The sequence below is a fragment of the Gallus gallus genome, chromosome 5 (genome assembly GCF_016699485.2).
Source record: "Gallus gallus isolate bGalGal1 chromosome 5, bGalGal1.mat.broiler.GRCg7b, whole genome shotgun sequence".
Taxonomy (NCBI): domain Eukaryota; kingdom Metazoa; phylum Chordata; class Aves; order Galliformes; family Phasianidae; genus Gallus; species Gallus gallus.
Window position 1 is genome coordinate 22643646 of NC_052536.1, and position 17908 is coordinate 22661553.

Here is a 17908-nt window from a genome sequence, read left to right on the forward strand (position 1 = left end):
GGCAGTAACATACGTATAATGGAAAGTAAGTGAAACATTCAGCTCCATACCTATTTGTGACGGAGAAGTATCACTTTCCACCCTGTGGACAGGTGGCACTACAGCGTGTCATGGTAACGTATCCACAGGTAACGTCAGCCATAATGCCAAGTGACTCAAATTTACACCCTTTTTATTTCATAAATATTTGTTTTTTCAACTGACTCATTGCACGGGATATTAAATAGACCAGACCGAGCACCTCTGCAGACGTATCGCCTAACACATCCCACCTGTACCTATGTAGGTGATCTGATGAGGCAAGGTGAGGGGGAAAGACCCACGAATGAGGAGCCTCCGTGCCCCCAGCCCCAAGTCAGATCAAATCAAAGCCAATTTTAATTTAATTTAGGAGAACACAAACAAGTGTTCTAAGCAAAACTTGGTATACGCCGATACACCCTACAGAGCCATCAATCCTGATATCCAATAAAGCAAAAAGCTACTTTGGCAAGCCTTACCATTTAACATCTCCGGAACTTTTATTTCCCCGTCTCCAGCACCCTTCTGAGGAGACTGAGGCTGGACTTCATCACAGACACAGCCTGCTTCCTTCCAAAGGAACTCCAGAATGGGCTCAAGGCTGCAGAACAGGTTGGCCTCACTGAATGTTTTTCTCTAAAAACTTGAAAGCAGAAGAGCTCGCTACAGAGCCTGCAGTTCACTGCCATTCAAAACTTCACCACATAACATCACCATGAGAAAAGGCCGCGTTGCACATGCTGTGAAGAGACTCTGTCCATGGGGACACAATTTTCCTTCTCCTTTTAAGAGAGCTATATATTTTCCAACTATAAGGCAGCATAAAGCACAAGGACAATTTATAGCAGTAACGATCGATGGGTTCAGAATTATGTAACGTGCCATCAGATGATGGCAAGATGGGATCTTGCAAGAGCTGCATTTTTGCTGCGCTGGTCGCCTTGGATGCTCTCCCTGATGTGTCAGGTTGCAGATTTTCATTAGTGCTGAAAAGCGCCAGCACTTCTTGTGCCTGCCCAAAATAGTTCCCAAGGCTCAACCAGCGCGAAGGCCAAAAATGGAGACGCTTCCCAAACAACCCGTATTTGAATGACATTGCTTTGACTATATGACCCTCGGGACACCAAAACACGCTCTCCCTCCGCTCGCTCCTGCCCAGCGGGAGCAGGCTCAGCGCAGCTAAGCGATGCTGCGGAGAGCACGGCAAGGACACGGCGCGCAGGTGAGCAGAGTGGCCGCACAGAAAATGGCTGGCTCGGCGGGGAAGCACGGCGCGCCGACACGCACAGCTCCGGCCCACCTCCGCGGGATGCGATGTGCAGCACGCGCTGCTCCGTGCGTGCCCGAGAGCGGCGTGACCGCCGGGAGCGCCCAGGGGGAAAAGGGAGGGAAGAAAGCCCGGGAGCGAATCGGTTTGTTCCAACGCCTGTCATTTCCCTGAGCGCTTCGTTATCGTGACTCCACACAAACAGTACCGCGGAGGGCTCTTCTCCCTTCTGTCTGACAACGCAACGCGGCAAAGCGGTGACGGCCATTTCCAAGAGGAAAACGCTCTCGATCTACGCGTTGTTTCTTAAGAGATTACCTAACGTCCGCGGATTTCCTATTCTATTGTCTCGGGAAACGAGAGGCTCCGCCGTTCGCAAACCGACGAGCGAAAGCGCCGTTCCCGTCACACCGCCGCAGGGCACGCCTCGCTCCCCGCTCCGTTCCGGCCCCCTCTCCCCGCACTGACCGCCCCACAAGAGGACAGCCCGCGGCCCAGGGCTGCCGCCCGCGAGCACACCGCCGCGCCGCGCGCCCCCTCACAGACACCGGCGGCCGCGCCCCCTCCTCTCGCAGCCACAGCCACAGCCGGCACCCGTGCCCCGCCCCGCGGCGCCCCGCGGAAGGGCTCGCCGTCCGCCGAGCATCACCGCAGCGCCCGGCCGGGCGGGGGGCGGCCGAGCGGCGGCAGAGGGCGGGCCGGGGTGAAGCACCCGAGGAGGCGCTCGGCCCGTCCGCGCGCCCGCTTCTGACGAGCGCCCGCAGACGCCCGCGCTCCGGAGCTCCGCGGCCCCCCCTCCCGCTCACCTGCTCCGCCGCCGTCCCCAGCCGCTCTGCGCCGCTCGAGCAGTTCCGCATCGAGCGCCAGGAGGGGAACGCGCCACCGCCGGCCGCGGGGAGGGAGAGAGGGAGGGGCGGAACGAACCACTCGCACCGGCGGCGAGGGGGTAGGCAGGTACCTCCCCCGCCCGTGGGCGCGCTGCCGCCGAGCGCTGAGGGCGCGGTGCTCCTCTCAGGGGTAGCGCCGCACGTTCCTGCGGGACGAAGCAGCGGAGCGCGGCGCGCAGCGGCCGCGAGGTGCGGCGTCATAGCACCGTGCAAGCAAGGCCAGCGCGAGCGGCAGCGGTTAGGAACTGTCCCAGCAAGGAGAGGCGGTGCTGGGAACCTCGCTGGGAACCTCAGGGTGAAGTGTGAGGGCTGCTACCTGCTGGGCCCTGGAGCAGGGCTGGGACGAGCTCGAGCGTTCTGAACTTATCCCAACTCATTTATTAGCAACAACAAAATGACTAAAATAAACCCCAAATGTAACCAGAACTACCACTGATAGCCCAGTGGCTTAAAACAAACAAACAAAGTGCAAAATGGTTAAAAAACACACAACCCTGGCTTCGGTGTCCCACACCTGTGCTCTCACCTGGCAGAGGAACTGGGATTTTCCTCCTGCCCCCCACATGCACAGGCTGCACAAGCCCGGCTCCGTCACCCACCCAGCCTCTGGGCCGCCCCCACAGGAGGCATTTCAAGCAACCCGGCTTCTCCAGCATCCAATGAGCAACTCCGGAGACTTGGAGCAGTGGGCATCATGCTGCTAATACTAATGCACCACTGGTCTCCAGGCAGGTCGTATCTCCTCACACCCACTTACTAACCTCCCTGAGCTAACAGCTCCCATAGGAGAAGCACTTATAAAACTAGAAATTAATCCTGTACTCATTGGCACATAATATATATATATATTGTATCTATATATATTATATCTATCTATCTATCTATATATATATATAAACAAAGGACTTATCTTTGCTTCCAGGATACTGAAGAGGGATGGAGAAGCCAGAGCCAAGCAAAATCTATTTTCTCCAGTGCCATCAACAACATTATTGGCTGGAACTTCAAAATCCACGTCTGCATGCAGCTTTTCTCTTCAAATTAATAAAACATGAGATGGCAGCAGCTCAGGCTGCAACTTCAAAGCAAGTGCCTATCACCAGGCAGCAACTTCATTGCCGCCTCACTTCTGGCTGCTGACAGCCTCCTTTGTCAGCAGACCCTTCAGCAGAGCCCAGCTGTCCTCTCATCCATCCAAGGCTGGCCTGGCCTGGCGTCCCAGCTCTGCTCACTGCTCCCCCTCTCACTCCCTGTGAGCCTCACGTGAGCAGTTATCAGCTTGGACCCATATTTCAATTTAATTGAGCCAGCCTATATGAAAAGTAGAGCGGAGCACGTGGAATAAAACAGTTAAACTCTGAATGCAGCCCACAAATCAAACTGAGACACGTATAGGTAATAAACAGTCTTCATGACATGCACTTTTATCCACCTTTGTTGGCTACAGCACATAGGAGGGTGAACACTGGACTAAAATCCCACACTGAAGGTCAAAGAACCTGTGTGGCCTTGCACTGTTACTTATTTCACTACTTCCTGCTTCTCCCCAACCTATATTCTTACTAGCTAGGAGTTTCTTACACCAAGAACTTACTCCACTTTCCTCCAGTCCAATGATGGCATCAGAGAATGTCAAAATCCTGTATTAGGCTTTATTCTTTTATATAAACATTAACATTTCTCAAACAGATTAGTTAAAAATACAGATTTCAACAAGATTTTTTTTTTTTTTTTTTTTTTTTTTTTTTGCAATTGCAATGAGTTATAAAAAACAACAGATTATTTTACGGATTGTTACAAGTGCTTTACAAAGGTGCAGAGTGAAGGCCAGTGGCAAGGGACCAACCTCAAGTGCAAAATGGACACAATACCCTCACCACGGGCATAGCGCTCAGATACACAGCCAAAAAAAAAAAAAATAAACCCAACAAAAAAACCAACACGAGCCATGTGAACGTAGGCTCTCGGGATGCTCACCAGGCAAGCAAACAGACCCCTATGACAGAGAAGACTCATGAGACCAAACTACCAGGATACTTCAGGTTACATCTCTGAGATCAGCCATAAAGATGTTGTTTCTTGGAAAATAAGGAACATATTTTGGAACAGCATGTTTCTCTTGTCAGACCACGTATTGCTTTAAGTCCTAGAATACTTATGAATGTGGATACTTAAGAACGCGGGGCATAAATCCAGTGTGGCTCTCACTGCGCCCAACGTGAAGAAAGGATACAAGACCCAAGTGTCCTTCTAAAGCAGTTGGCACTCCTCATACAGCAGGGACCTCCACATCCCATCACAATCACTGGAACCTCGAGAAAGTACCTTGGAAAGACTTTGGCATGAGGAAGAAGATGCAAGCAGATGGAGTAACACTCGATATTCCTGCAGCCCACGATCTGAGAGTTGTGCAGCCCGTAGCTTGTGCAATGCCCACATATTTCACTAAGTGCAGTGTGTCCTCTCTCCTTGGCCAATACATCTTCACACTCACCTTGGAACACATGCCATATGCTCCAAATTCTTGGAAGTTTTGGAGATCCTTCCACCACATCTACCTTGCCTAGGTACCAGTCCTTCCCACCTTTCTCTCTTCTCTTCCACCCCTAAAGACAGAAAAAAATCTATGCCCTGATTTGTTTTGAACTAAAGTTTTCCAGCTGTTAGCAAGTCAAAGGTAAAGTGAACTGGCTGCGAATCAGCATGAGATAGAATTGTGATATATTACATAAAAAAAAGCAATAAATCCTCTACTTTATGCCTGACATTTTCCTGGTGTACATATGTTCCCTACCCAGAGGATTTCCCTGTTAGACAAAGGGCACTACACATTAGAATTGTAGAATGGCCTAGGTTGGAAGGGACCTTAATGATTATTTAGTTGCAACATCAGAGGAATCCTCTTTCCAAAGGAAGGCCAGAATGAAAGGGCACCTCTAGAGATGAAGTCTCACAATAAAGAAATAACAGCTACTTCTCCTGGAATCTTTGCAAAGGGCAGTACATAGAAGATATTTTATTTATAGGAAACCCAGTGAAACCCCTAGAACATACACACTGACTTCCCTGAGCTCCTCAGATCCAGGTACACTGGGGACCCTGCATAACCCTTTTGAGCTGGGTTACTCTCAATAGAGAGGGTTTGGCAAATTCCTGCAAATTCATTTTCATAATCAACGAGAGAGGAAAGGATCAATGAGCAAATCCCCAGGACATGCTTAGAAAAGAGAAAGAGACTGAAGAAAGAGGTTTACGTGCGTGGAGAGAGTCTTCATTTCTACCGTTTTCAGATGTTTCGTGTTATTCATTTGGGGTGTGGGCACTACATCAAAACCAACCCCCATCATCTGATCTACCCCAGCTGCCTCCTGCATAGTCTCATTACGACATTGAAACCCCAAGCTCGTCACTCTCTGCACTGCCTAGCCCAGAGTTCAGTGCTTTGGAGAGGGGAGGCTGGCTTCTCGTTAGCAAAGGCTGGGACACGGCGTTATGTCGGCACATCAGTGCCCTGGGAGCATGCGGTCACTCATGCACATCCCAGATTTCTGAGAGCAGGGGAGGGAGTTTCTTGTCCTGCAGCCGAAGGGCAAACACCTGTTCAGAGTGAACACTACTTAGCGTCCGAAGACTGACCAGCTTCATTAACATCCGTGGAAACATCAGGTGATCCTGCAGGGTCAGAAATTGACAGCTGTTAGTAAATCCACGCCAGAACTTTGGTTTTTAAAAACTAACAAAGCCCACCAAACCACTGTGGATGATGCATTGTAGACAATCCCAATTTCCTCTAGAACCAGCATTATCCCGGAGGCAGCAGTGTGGAAGAACACAAATACTACACCATGCCCCAGAACTCCAGACTTTCCATGCTAGCTAACTACAGAGCACAATACAGAACAGCAGGCTGCGTCAGCTCACAAATCCTCCATTTACAGCTGCTATCACATAGCCACAGAAGGGAACTGCATGACAGCACAGGCAGCAAGAGATCTGTTCCTGACGCTACTGTCAGAACTGGGCCTGCATAAACACAAATTCAGTTTGCATCATCGCAGGGATGTTCCAGTGAGACACTTACATTTGGTCTGTTGATGCAAATATAAGAATGAAGGGCTTCCACATAGGTGTGCTGTAGTCTCTCCACCAGGGACTGGTCCTGCACATTCGGTCGGTCTACCAAAAAGCAGGTTAGAAGTAAGTAGGTTGGTACAAGCAGTATCATAGACTTGACTCTGGTCTAGCCTCAGTACAGTCTCTCCCCAAAACTCATCTAGCATTCACCCAGCACAGCTGGGACAGTCATTCGTGAATGCAGCAGCTATGCCAATTTTCTCTAACTGTTCTTTTTCAATCGTGTCTCATGTGTACGGGGAGTCAGATCTGGTTCCTATAGAGGCAGAAGGTTATAGAGACCAAAAAGCACTATATAGATTTTTTTGGTCTCACATTTGTGTCTGACTGAAGATGAAAAGCTGCAGTTATTCAGGAGGGAATGGGAAAGTTTCTCCAGCAGCTAAGCCAGCCCGAAAACAGGAACAAATAAATAATTCTGATCTTTCAGGTCACAAGGCACAGAAAACATGCAAGGAGTAGAGACAGCTTCTTTTCAGAGCCCTTTCCTGGCCCAGAACAATGCTGGTCTCTCAGAGTACCTGTACATGTCCACTAGATGTCACCCATGCCACGCTATCCATCGCACACCAGCGACACCAAACATGTTAAGGGGGCAGTAAAACGGCAATTTTTAAAGGAGGTAGATCAGTATTGGCTGATTTTGCTATAGGCATCTTCAGAGAGAATCTGATTTTCTCTTGAGGTAGCACTGGAAGATTCAGAATATAACAAATACTCCAAGTGGAAGTAGTAACATGCTCATTCATCCTAAGACCTTACACCTTCTATTACTCCTCAGCTTTCCATAATCTTCCTTAACTGTTTCCTTTACCCTCCAACTCAGTGCTGCAGCTTTTCAGATCTCCCTGGCTTTTTACCTGCAGAGAAAATGTTGATGGCGATTAAAAGTGCATATTCAGCATCATTGAGTTGTAGCTCATTCATTCCCTTTGAGAACTCAAAGATGGGGTTAATGAACTCGAACTGCAGACCTGCAGCAAACAGAAGAGTGTAAGGGTCAGCAGTGGCAATTGCTTCTTCTCTCTTTCTTTCTCCATCTCACAGAATAAGCTGCTAGAAACACACTCAGTATGCCAGGGAGCAGGGAAGACAGGCAGGCAGATACATCATCAGTTTTCAGATAAATCTATCCCAAAGACAAAATCCCACAAGTATAAAATCTACTCTTTCTATTCCACACCACCATCTCTTTCAAACCCGGCAGCCCTCTTGCTTTCAAATAAAGATTGCATGCTGCTGATTCATCTGAAGTCTTGAGATGAAAAAGCAGTTCCAGGAGGTCTGAACTACTCAATTTCTTTTACCTTAAAAATCTGGGAAAGCTGCGGAAGATCCTGATCTAGACTTACACTCACCTTCTTTGACAACAGCCTGGCAGAAGTACAATGACATTTATTCTGTCATAACATACAGAAGACACTGTCATATCATGTCTCCTTGTGCTGTGTGCTGTACAAACATGCTGAAAACTAAGCCTTTCCCCTAAAATAGCACCCAAGTCTCATTTCCTGTAGCATGTAAGAGCAAGATGGAGGGAATCTCCCTGGCTGCCTTCTTTTTGTCTGTCTAATAACCTGAAGAAAAAGCTACCGTGAAGAGCATCAAGGAGGAAGAGTGTTTACTAAAAGCTGAAAAAGAAATAAAGTTCAGTTCCCTAGAGCTTAGAACCTTTGTCATGAGAAACTGAGCATTAAAGTCTGAAAGTGCAGTTGGGTGGTGTGATGTGATAGTAAGCTCCTAGAAAGCCATCAGCAGCCTGGGGGGCTGAGACACCCTGAACTTGTCCATAGAAGGTACAAAGAATCAGAGCAGCTGAGCTTCTGAGTCTTGTGGACCACTAAACTTTTTCTTATGAGAACGTATCGATTGTGAATCCTTTCTACCATATCCATCTCCTCCCAGAGCAACATGACTCTTACCACTCTTTTTCACTTATCCTGATACCACATTGTTTCCTCCCTTTCTCCCAGTCTCTTTCTATGGCTTTTGCTTACTCCCTGGGTTCGCAATGATCCTTCTGTTAAAAGCAAAGAACAGGGCCAATGATATGCTCCTGTTCTAAACCCCTCATCTAACTTCAAGTGCCACATACTAATTCCAGCAGCCCAAATGAAAAATGAAAAGATGAAAGAACACAAGACAGGGAAGGAAGAAACACCTGTCTAATGCAGCACCTGCTTTGGCGAAGTCATCCCGATTATAGCTCAGGTCCTTCAGAAAAGTGATGCTCTCAATCTCTGGATTGTAGCGCCGAGATGTCTCCAACAACATCACCTGAAACCAGAGATCACAGTTAGAGACACTTGAATACATGAAAGAACATCACAGTATTAATAATCTGACGAGAGAAAAAAGAAAAAAGAAGAAAAAACAAAAAAAACCACCATGTGTGCATCTCAGAACGCTTCAAAATTCCAATGTAAACTCTGCTGCATCCTTTGCAGCGTCTCCTCCTGAGAAGGGATTATCTGCTTTCCATTGCCAAGGCTCTATCTTCATTCTTCTCCATGGCCCTTTGCCAGGACAGCCTCACACTACAGAGTGGAGGTCTTTCTTTCAGCCTGCCATCCCAGAAAAAGGGATGTAAAACCATTTCTGCAGGTGGGTACTCCAGACTCTTTTGTCTCTGTTACTACGTACTACGGTGGAGACAACCTCTCACCTCTATGGTAGATGTCTTCAATAAAGCAATCTGATCTTCCCTGGTGAGCTCTCGGAAGCCAGGTAGTTGCTTGGCAAAGTCCACAATCTCTTGCACAGAGATAATTGCAAGTTCTGTGAAGTGAGCAAAACGCTGCTGCCTTGCTTCGCGGTTATTAGGGTCAGGGACTTGGGGCCATGGCTGTGGAGATGAAAAGAGACAGCGAATATATGTGAAAGATGAAAAAAAAATGGATGAGGAAATGAAGTGAACAAAGAAAGTGAGTGAGACACACTAGAATATTAGTTGTTCTATACAGCACTATGCCTCAAGCATTTCCATTCTAAAAAATACCTCACCCTCAACCCTGACTCCTCATACTTCCACTTCTTCCTTACTATTATAAATTTCCCCTGGTAAGAATATTTACCGTCACTTTGAGCCTGTCAGTGAACGAGCGCTGGTTGCACTGCTGCTGAGCAGCCACAAGCTTTTCAATCATGTTTAACTGTTCGGGTGTCAGCTGGTGGGAAGGGCTTGGTGGCTGTGGAGGGTTTGGACGCACCACGACTGTCCGTGCCTGATCGTCCTCCTGCTTCTTCAGCTTCTTCAGCCGAATCTGCTCTTCAGACAGAACATCTACAATAGGAACAGCCAGAGATCAATCACAGAGGAACAATGGAAACCACACTAAATGCAGGGTAGCATGTTGGGGATGGAGAAGCAGAGGTTACAGCTGCCAACGTCTGGCTTATGTACAGTCATGTACAACATACTGATAGTGATACTTGTGTCTCACTCTCTTCTCCACTTGTTCCATTGCCTTTCTTTTAATTGTACTGTCCTGTAAAACATTCACAAAGGACAGTGAATGAGACATGAAGCTCCCCCATCATGCTGCCCTGCATATGTCAGAAATGGCCTTTGCCACTGAGCAATGTCCCAAAATATCATATGACACAGTCCAAGAGGTGCTCTCTCCACATCGTGATGAGTCCACTATATTTTATATAATCCCATTGTTTTGTCTTTTTTCTGCTATTGCTAAGTTAACAGTTTGTGTCATTTAATCTTCTCCTTAAGAGATCAGTCAATACTAGGTGGAGTTAAACCATGAAAGGTCTCTACACAGCCCATTTGCAGCAGAAACACACAGCAAGTGGAATAAGGAAAGGACAGCTTTGTATAAATCCTACAGAGGGGGAACGCAAGTCCTTCTGAGTGGGGCTGGAAGCCTTCAGTCATGAAGTCAAAGAGTGATACCACTTAGATTCAACATTGTAGAAAATAAAACAAGTCAGGGGTATGTGCTTGCAGAAACTCTTACTGAACCATTTGCTCATTAGTTAAATTTATTTAGATGCCTTTAACAAAGGTAATTGGAAAAAAAAAATGATTTTTGATGCAGACTTTTGTTGTTTCCTTAAGTCAAAGCTGCAAAAAACTACCTGCAAGCCACATCTACATCACCCTGTGAGCTAGGGATAAATGAACAAAAAGCAGAAAGCAGACTGGAAATGAAACTGTATCTTCAAAAACAAAAATAAAAATAAAAAAAATGAAGTTTGACCTTGCTGAAAAACCCTTTGGTCATTTTTTATGCTAAGGTAGCAAGGAAAAATGTGTGCTACGCAAAAAGGCAGGCCCCAAAATTGAACAAGTATAAACTTGCACTGCTCAGAAGAATTCTGTTAAACACGAAGGCAAGAACTAGGCAACTACTGTGACAGTGTGTTCCGAGGTGGACAATACACAATATTGGAGGGAAAGCCCAAGAGCATAACACATTCAAGCTGAGATGAACCTTTACCCCAGATTTCCAACAGTAAAGAAGGTATGCATGCACACACATACACCAAATGAGAACTCTTATAGCAAAGATATTCAATACAATTGCCATATCAAACATGACCTGTAAGACTGGAGAATGCTAGTCACAGTGTGAATTTAAGAATGGAAGAGACTGATTCAGGCAATTACAGTCCCTCACCTTAGGCCTCAGATGCATGAAGAATTTATATGTGAGTAACAAGTTTGCAAGAATCAGAAAACCTCGCAAACTGCCTACGAGCAAGCTTCCTTCACCACACCAAATTCCAAGTAATCTGAGCCGCTCAGTTTTCCATGGATGAGATATCAAACCTCATGGCACATGCTGGTTTAAGAAAGATAAACTGGCCATGAATAACTGCAGTCTGGGAATTAGAAGAATGCTTCCAACAATTTGCAGAGGGAATGACATTCCAAATCAACAGCTGGGAAACAAAAATCTCATTTTTTGTCACAACTAACAAGGCAAATTTACAGCATGGATTACAGTGCTGACAAGACAAGTGGTTGATAAAATGACCCAATGATTCCTTCTGGCATAGTTCTCCTGAGCTCCTGAGCTCTCCAGTGTATCCGCTGTCTTAACCAAAAGACAATGAGCGAACACTGAAACATAATGAGGCTCTCCAGTATTATCTACCTGCAACAGAAGAGTTAACAGGGCGGGCAGGCAGCCTTACAGAATCATTTTTCAAGTACATTTCTTCTTGTAGCTCTCAGAAGCAGGGAGAAACAGTGCAGAGACAGCCTACGTAAAGCTGATTCAAACCAGTGTGGAAGATTATACATGTTAAGCTTGCAGTGTTTCAGCTTGCAAAAAACAAAAAGCACATTTTCTCGCTGCAGCTCCTTGGGACTTACAGCTTTTGCAGAAGTATATTTCAGACATGTTTCTGAAATACTTTGTGTTCTTCACAGTACTGGTTGCTGAAGGTCAGAAAAGGAAACTTCACGCAAAATTAACACTCAGTAAGCATCCATTCAGTCAGCCTTGGTCAGCAGAGAGGCGAAACCAGGAAGCCCTGTCAGGGGAGTGCTGTTTCTGATACGTGAGCAGGAGCATTGCTGAATATTCAGAAACAGCAGCCTTATGGTCCAGTGAGAAAAATAACTAAGTTCATTAAAGGCAACAACAAGATTGAGTCCGCATAAACACAGCTGCAGTACTGTGGTGCTGCCCTTGACCTCTGTCACGAGGTGCATACAGGAAGTGCTTTTTGGCATTTAAAGAGCATGGTGACAAACCTCATAGTGCAGTCTAAAAGGCAACATAGTGAAGACTGTGTAAACCTTAGCTGCAAGTCTTTCCTCTGATGTCACGCTCCGTGAGTTCTTACAAAGCAGCATTTTCAAAGAATGCAGCAGGGCTGAGGATCTCAGCACATCGGTGTTGTTTCACCAACAGCCTCACCTCTCCGTGTAATCCCTGCTGAGCTCCCAGCACCTTCTCACACGCAATCCAGCCTGTAGCATGCATGGCTCACACGCGCACCCCAGGGTTCCCACTGTCCTCTTCCTTACACCCACCCCCACTGGCCACCCTCCTGTCCCTGCCCCCTCATCCCGGCACCCCCCAGCACCGCTTCCTGCACTCACACTGCTCCCGCATGCCTGCCTCCTGGCACTTGCGCAGCCGGCACTCCTGACACTTGCGGCGCATATACATGTCCATCTCACACTTGCCGCCGTTCTTGCAGACATACTGGGCGCCCTTGATGACGCTGCGGCGGAAGAAGCCCTTGCAGCCTTCACAGCTCAGCACGTTGTAGTGGAAGCCTGAGGCCTTGTCCCCACACACGCTGCAGACTTCATTTCCCAGCATCTTGGGGGCTGGGCCCTTCTTCCGCTTCAGCGGGGGGTTTTCTATGAGAAGAACAGTAACAAAAAACAACAAATGAATCACACACACACACACAAGAGGGAAGCACGGTGTTTGCAACTGACGGCCCCAATCCTTACAATGACCAAAACATTCATTCAAATCCACTTTCTCCTACACACATGGATGAAAAGATAAAGTCATCCATTTCACTCCTTTGAGGCAAGCATATCTTCTGCAACAAACCAAATACTGACATAATCCAAACAGTTCCACGTCAAATATGTAAGCATCAAAGTGATAAAAATGTGTTCAAGCCTGACGTTCTTGTGCACATTCCATCAGCAGAAATGACTCAGCCACCTAAGAAATAGCTGCTGAAAAACTGAGCTGAAATTCAAGACTGCACAGAAACAAATTCTTTTCAAAATTCAACACATGCAAAAACCTTCAAGATAGAAGACAGCAGCTCCATGCAGTCAGGGGCAAGAAGCTGACGAGCACTACGTGAGCTCTGCTAACTTCTCTAACTCCAAAGCTATTGTTTGTCTTTCAAGATGACTGTTCCTCGCTCCTTAAACTAAAACATCCTCGCTCTTAGAGTTCATTTGCTAAATCTTGTTACTCCATTAAAAAAATAATAATAATAAAAAAAAGCTCTCCACTACTGCCTTGCATTTTAAATGGTCTTGGGCAGCTGTTCCCACTTTATTCTACTTCATTCTCACGGATCTTAATTTTGTTATGAACTGCATGTGCTGAAAATACCTTTGGACTGCTCCAGCCTGTCTTACCCTAAAGCATTCTACTCAAATGCTCACTGACGTTCTTTGTGCACTCCCTCCTTATTAGCCATCCCTGCTTTCATTCCACTCGTTCTAGCCATGCTGTCATCTGACATGTTATTCTACACAGCTCAGTGCATGTATTTTCCTGTCTGTTTGATGTTATAGATCCTTCTACGGCAGCTTTCATAAAGACTACAGACAGAATGGCCTTGATAAGGCTCAGAAATTATTATTAGTGTTCTTCACTTCATACTGGTTTTCAGACTTTAGTATCTTGGTGTTGATTTTCAATTCCATTGACTTAGCAAAGGTCTGCAGGTCATTCGTTTTGGCATGCACATCTCATTGCAGACTGGAGATCAGGAAAATGTCAGCAGAAAGGTTAAGCCTCTGATATTCTCTTCTCTTGATTTACTGTACTTCTCTTCACGCAATCTCTTAGGAAGAAGAAATTATGCAATGCCTGTATTTATTTCAAGTTACTCAGTCTCCTTTTGCACATATATTAACTTGTGTAATAACTTTGATGAAGCTTTGAATCACATTCAGATTTCTGAGTGACAGTAAGGTAAACTGATAACTCCACATGACAGATCCATCCAGCACAAATGTCTTTAATGAGTTACCTAAAGATCTGACAGCCATCCTTACGACTGCTTTACTGAGTCAAATAGGCTTAAGTTTTCATCTAAGGAAATTATTTTCCATTTTGAACATTAGGCATTTTAGTTATACCACTTATTATTGTCATTTTGCATAGTAAGAGGTTGAGATGTATCAAGCTTGACCATCATCGTGGTACCTTTGCCTCTCATTATGGTCCTCCTTGTTTAGTAGATTCACTGTTTAACCATTTTCTCCACATTTTGTGACATTCCTGCATCTTTTGTAAAGCATTTATTAATCTTTGTCTTCTGTCCTCACATCTATTTTAAGGACTTTTGCTGGAAGTTTGTATAAAGCAGTATCTCTTACCCTTTCAACTACTCTCTTTGTTTCTACTTTACTGATGTGTCCTAGTTCAATATTGTACGAGGGATTGGCCACTGCCTCACTGTTCAACAGCTGACTGCAATGATTTGTCATTCCTTCATTAAGTTGCTGATACAATGCTGGAAACCTTACTTGGGTTTCCTTTTTCTACCTGTTATCTGTTCAGTGATGTTCTATTATGTCTTCCTACATTCTGAAGATACAGGATTCCGTGTGTCAGCAGCAAATATAACTGTAAAACTTCGATTCTATTCCTTGACATGCGTTTAAGTTCAATTCTTTGTGGAAGATTACTCCCTAATTCTGGTCCCCATCTTTTTTTATGCCACGTATCTTCAGAATATCATGGCCTAAGCATGTCTAATTATTGTGGAAATACACATTCTAGAACAATAAATGCATAGAGGAAAACTCCACTCTCATTTTTGTTATGTCATTCTGCCAGACCCTAGCATTTCTTTGCAGCACTAACCCTTGCTGGACTGTCACCTGCAGTAAAGCTTTGCTGTTCAGCAGCTTCTCATAAAGTTAACAAAAAGAAATCAATTTTACTGCCACACAGACATTCCTTCTAGAGCATCAAACTAGCAAAAGACTCAACATCTTTACCAGTTAAATAAATTCAGTCATCTTCAACTACCAGTAATGGATTCTAGTCTTAGACATTGGTGTCTCAGATGTAGTAGTACTCACTCTAGAATTTTTCCAAGCATCAGTATTATTCACAGCTTAAAGAATGGAATCCCTTTAGCTTGTAAGCATTTAATAAGAATTTTTCCATACCTGCATGCTTAGGGGGGTTCTCTGAGCCAGAGAAGAGTGAAAGCCCTTCCTCCTCCATCTCAAATACACTTGCCACCCTCTTCCCATGGTCCTGTGTGCTGAGTTGAGTGGGACCCATGGAGGCCACACAGGAAGCGCTTGCTATAATCTCATCTCTGCAGCATTGTTACTGCAGAGTAAGGAGCAGCAGGAGGCCTTCTTCAAGGTCTTTAGTTTTTCTCTGCTACTGAAAGTCAGAAAGGAAGTACCTGTGAAGAAAAACAGAAGCAAAAGAGGCAAGACTTCAGCTACGAGACTGTTAATTCCCAAACTCTATTACAGAATGCATCTCAAGCAAGCAGCAAGATTGTTTCCTTATTAAGGGAAAATTAACTTTGTTTTTTTATCAATATTTATTCCCTTATAATAATATTTTAACAATCTGTGGTAAAGATACACTAACAGCACACTCAGACACAAAACTGTTCACCGTCACACCAAAGCAAGACAGACCTCCACTATCGCTAGCACCACCAGGGGACTTCAGCCCTAACCTTCCCAAGCTTGTGAGAGGGAAATTCCAAACTCCACAATCAGAGGCCTTTGCTGAAGCTTCCAGGAACCAATTACTCACTGCTGCCAGCTGTGCTGGATTTTGCTGCATGCACTCCAGAGCACATAGAAAACTGTAAAAGACAATTCCGATACACTGATATAGCAATGACTAATTTCCCAATTACTAGCAGCAGCTTAAGGCTGTGCCAAGGATCAATGATGCATCAAAGATGAGGATTACAAATCCTCCCCTGACCTACAAAAATAAACGGAAAACCAGAATCATATCTAAGGGAAACCATGGCCATTATTCCACTCTCAGGAAACATTCACCACCAGACTTCTGGGGACACCCTTTTCTGGAACCTGGAAATCATGTAAAAAGCACCCTTATTACAAAGCACTAACTCCACACTAAGTAACACAAACCTGGAAAGTGAATCCAATCACTTTTTCCAAAAAGCTCTACTGCCTAAACAGAAAGTCTTACCAGTTAGACTGCAAAGACTTAGTGAAACTGATGTAAACTGCTAGCGTAAACACACCTTTATCTGATCCAACCTGCATGCAGATCACTTGGTCTTAATTCTGTGATTTACCAATGCAAGCTAAAAGGATTAACTGATTTAAAAAGCAACTGCCTTAAAGGCCAGGACCAGTTTAACTTGGCCGATTGAGTTCAGGACTGGCAGCCTGCCACTCTCTAGAAGAGAGGAGGTGACAGAAGGCTGTGCAGCAGCACAAACATAAAGGCATCACGTAAACAGGCACATGCCTTACACAGTGTGCTGCCGACTGGGAGAGGCAGAGGACTACTGCCCCAAGCCCCTTCTTCCCTCCTCTATATTTGGACCAGACCACGTAACTTCCCTTAGAATGCCGAAGGCAAAAGACAAAAGCAGTTGTCCCACAAAACCACCCCCTCCCAGAACTCTGAGAGCAGCAGTCATCATGTACAAACCCAGCCATACCGTCAAGATCGCTGGGCTCTTGCCATGCCTCACTACGCTGTGGCAAACAACAGAAGCAAGTGTTAAAAACCATACATTAAAAAGCCACATATTCATTTATGTGACCTTTGTAAACACAGACTCAGACTGCATAAGTTACTCAAAACGCCCTTTCCTTGACGTACACAGCCACACAGTCACTGCAGAAATAGACTAGGATAAATGCAACTGCAGCAAACGTAGAACACAAAGCCATAGAAGAACTAGAAATCCCAGAGTAAAGGACCACAACATAACAGATCTGATTTGCAAACAATCTGAAAAGATTCACAGTTCCCAAAAGAACAGCAAGGATATCACAATTTACTTTAAAAAAAATTCTCCACAGTAAATCCTGCAGCAACGGAAAACCATGTGCAGAGGCACAGAGCACCACCTGGAGATGGGAACTTCAGCGAGAGAAACCCAGAGCTGCCTCGTATTCCTACACGTATGCTCCTCATGGATGCACATTTTCAGATTTTTTGGACGTGTTTGGGCACAAAACAGAAAGCTGAGATGCCTGAGTACATTTCCACATTCCTTTAAGTCACGCAAAAGATTCACGCAAGCATTAATTACTGTGAAGAATGAAACACTGCTGGTAGTACTGCAGCACTTGTGGAAGAAAAGGTCCGATCCTCCAGCTGATGGACAGAATGTCAGTGCTCGGGCCCTGCTGCCTGCAGGCAGCGACACAGCCCTGCTGCATCCCAGCCACAAGCTGCAATGTATTCCGGGAAGTAAGGGAGGAGGAGGGCTCCTCCTGATGGGATTACAAAATCGTATCATCCACATAATCACGACCAACATTGCAAGAGTGAAACTTCTTGTCAGCAGGACATCTGGAGCCCAAAGGGGAGGGTTTTTTTTTCTTAAAAAAGAGACTGCTGACTTCCTGGTAATGTCAGGCTAGCCTGCAGGCACCCAGCACACAGCTGGGGTATGGCATATCGGCCACTACCTTCCCCCTGTGAAACCAGCCCATGTGCTCCTACCTTATGCACCAGCCTCTGGCACTGCCCCAACAGAACGGGCCAGACATGAGCAGGAAAGATGAGAGGCCAGGGCTGCTCCTAAGACACAGTATTTTTAGTTTTGTAGATGCAGTAACAGTTCCAGGCTGTGGAAAACAGCCTTAACTACAAACAGCAGCACTCTGGTGGAGCCAGGTAATGAAAGCTAAACTAGCCTTTTCCCCACAGGCAGACAGAAGAGG

The 17908-nt window shown here is 45.7% G+C and overlaps 2 protein-coding genes across 48 annotated transcripts in view; both read right to left on the reverse strand.

Annotated features, from left to right (window-relative positions):
* The window catches only part of MADD (MAP kinase activating death domain), a 67245-nt gene extending 65092 nt beyond the window's left edge, over positions 1-2153 (reverse strand). For 43 of the 44 annotated variants that reach the window (XM_015287180.4, XM_015287179.4, XM_025151374.3 and 40 more), the window contains exon 1: positions 2095-2153. The gene's annotated coding sequence lies outside the window, so the exon portion shown is untranslated. Of the gene's footprint in view, positions 1-1606; positions 1885-2094 lie in introns of those variants that run through there. The other variant, XM_015287155.4, reaches the window with a different exon arrangement.
* A 1660-nt stretch (positions 2154-3813) lies between these two features.
* NR1H3 (nuclear receptor subfamily 1 group H member 3) overlaps positions 3814-17908 on the reverse strand; it is a 28127-nt gene continuing 14032 nt past the window's right edge. For all 4 annotated transcript variants that reach the window (NM_204542.3, XM_046941362.1, XM_040700550.2 and 1 more), the window contains 8 exons: positions 15167-15414; positions 12380-12646; positions 9384-9592; positions 8975-9154; positions 8487-8586; positions 7170-7283; positions 6257-6351; positions 3814-5847 (listed from right to left, as the gene is read on the reverse strand). In NM_204542.3, coding sequence (NP_989873.1) covers positions 5701-5847; positions 6257-6351; positions 7170-7283; positions 8487-8586; positions 8975-9154; positions 9384-9592; positions 12380-12646; positions 15167-15284 — 1230 coding nt within the window. In that variant the 5' untranslated portion in view covers positions 15285-15414 and the 3' untranslated portion in view covers positions 3814-5700. The remainder of the gene's footprint in view (positions 5848-6256; positions 6352-7169; positions 7284-8486; positions 8587-8974; positions 9155-9383; positions 9593-12379; positions 12647-15166; positions 15415-17908) is intronic.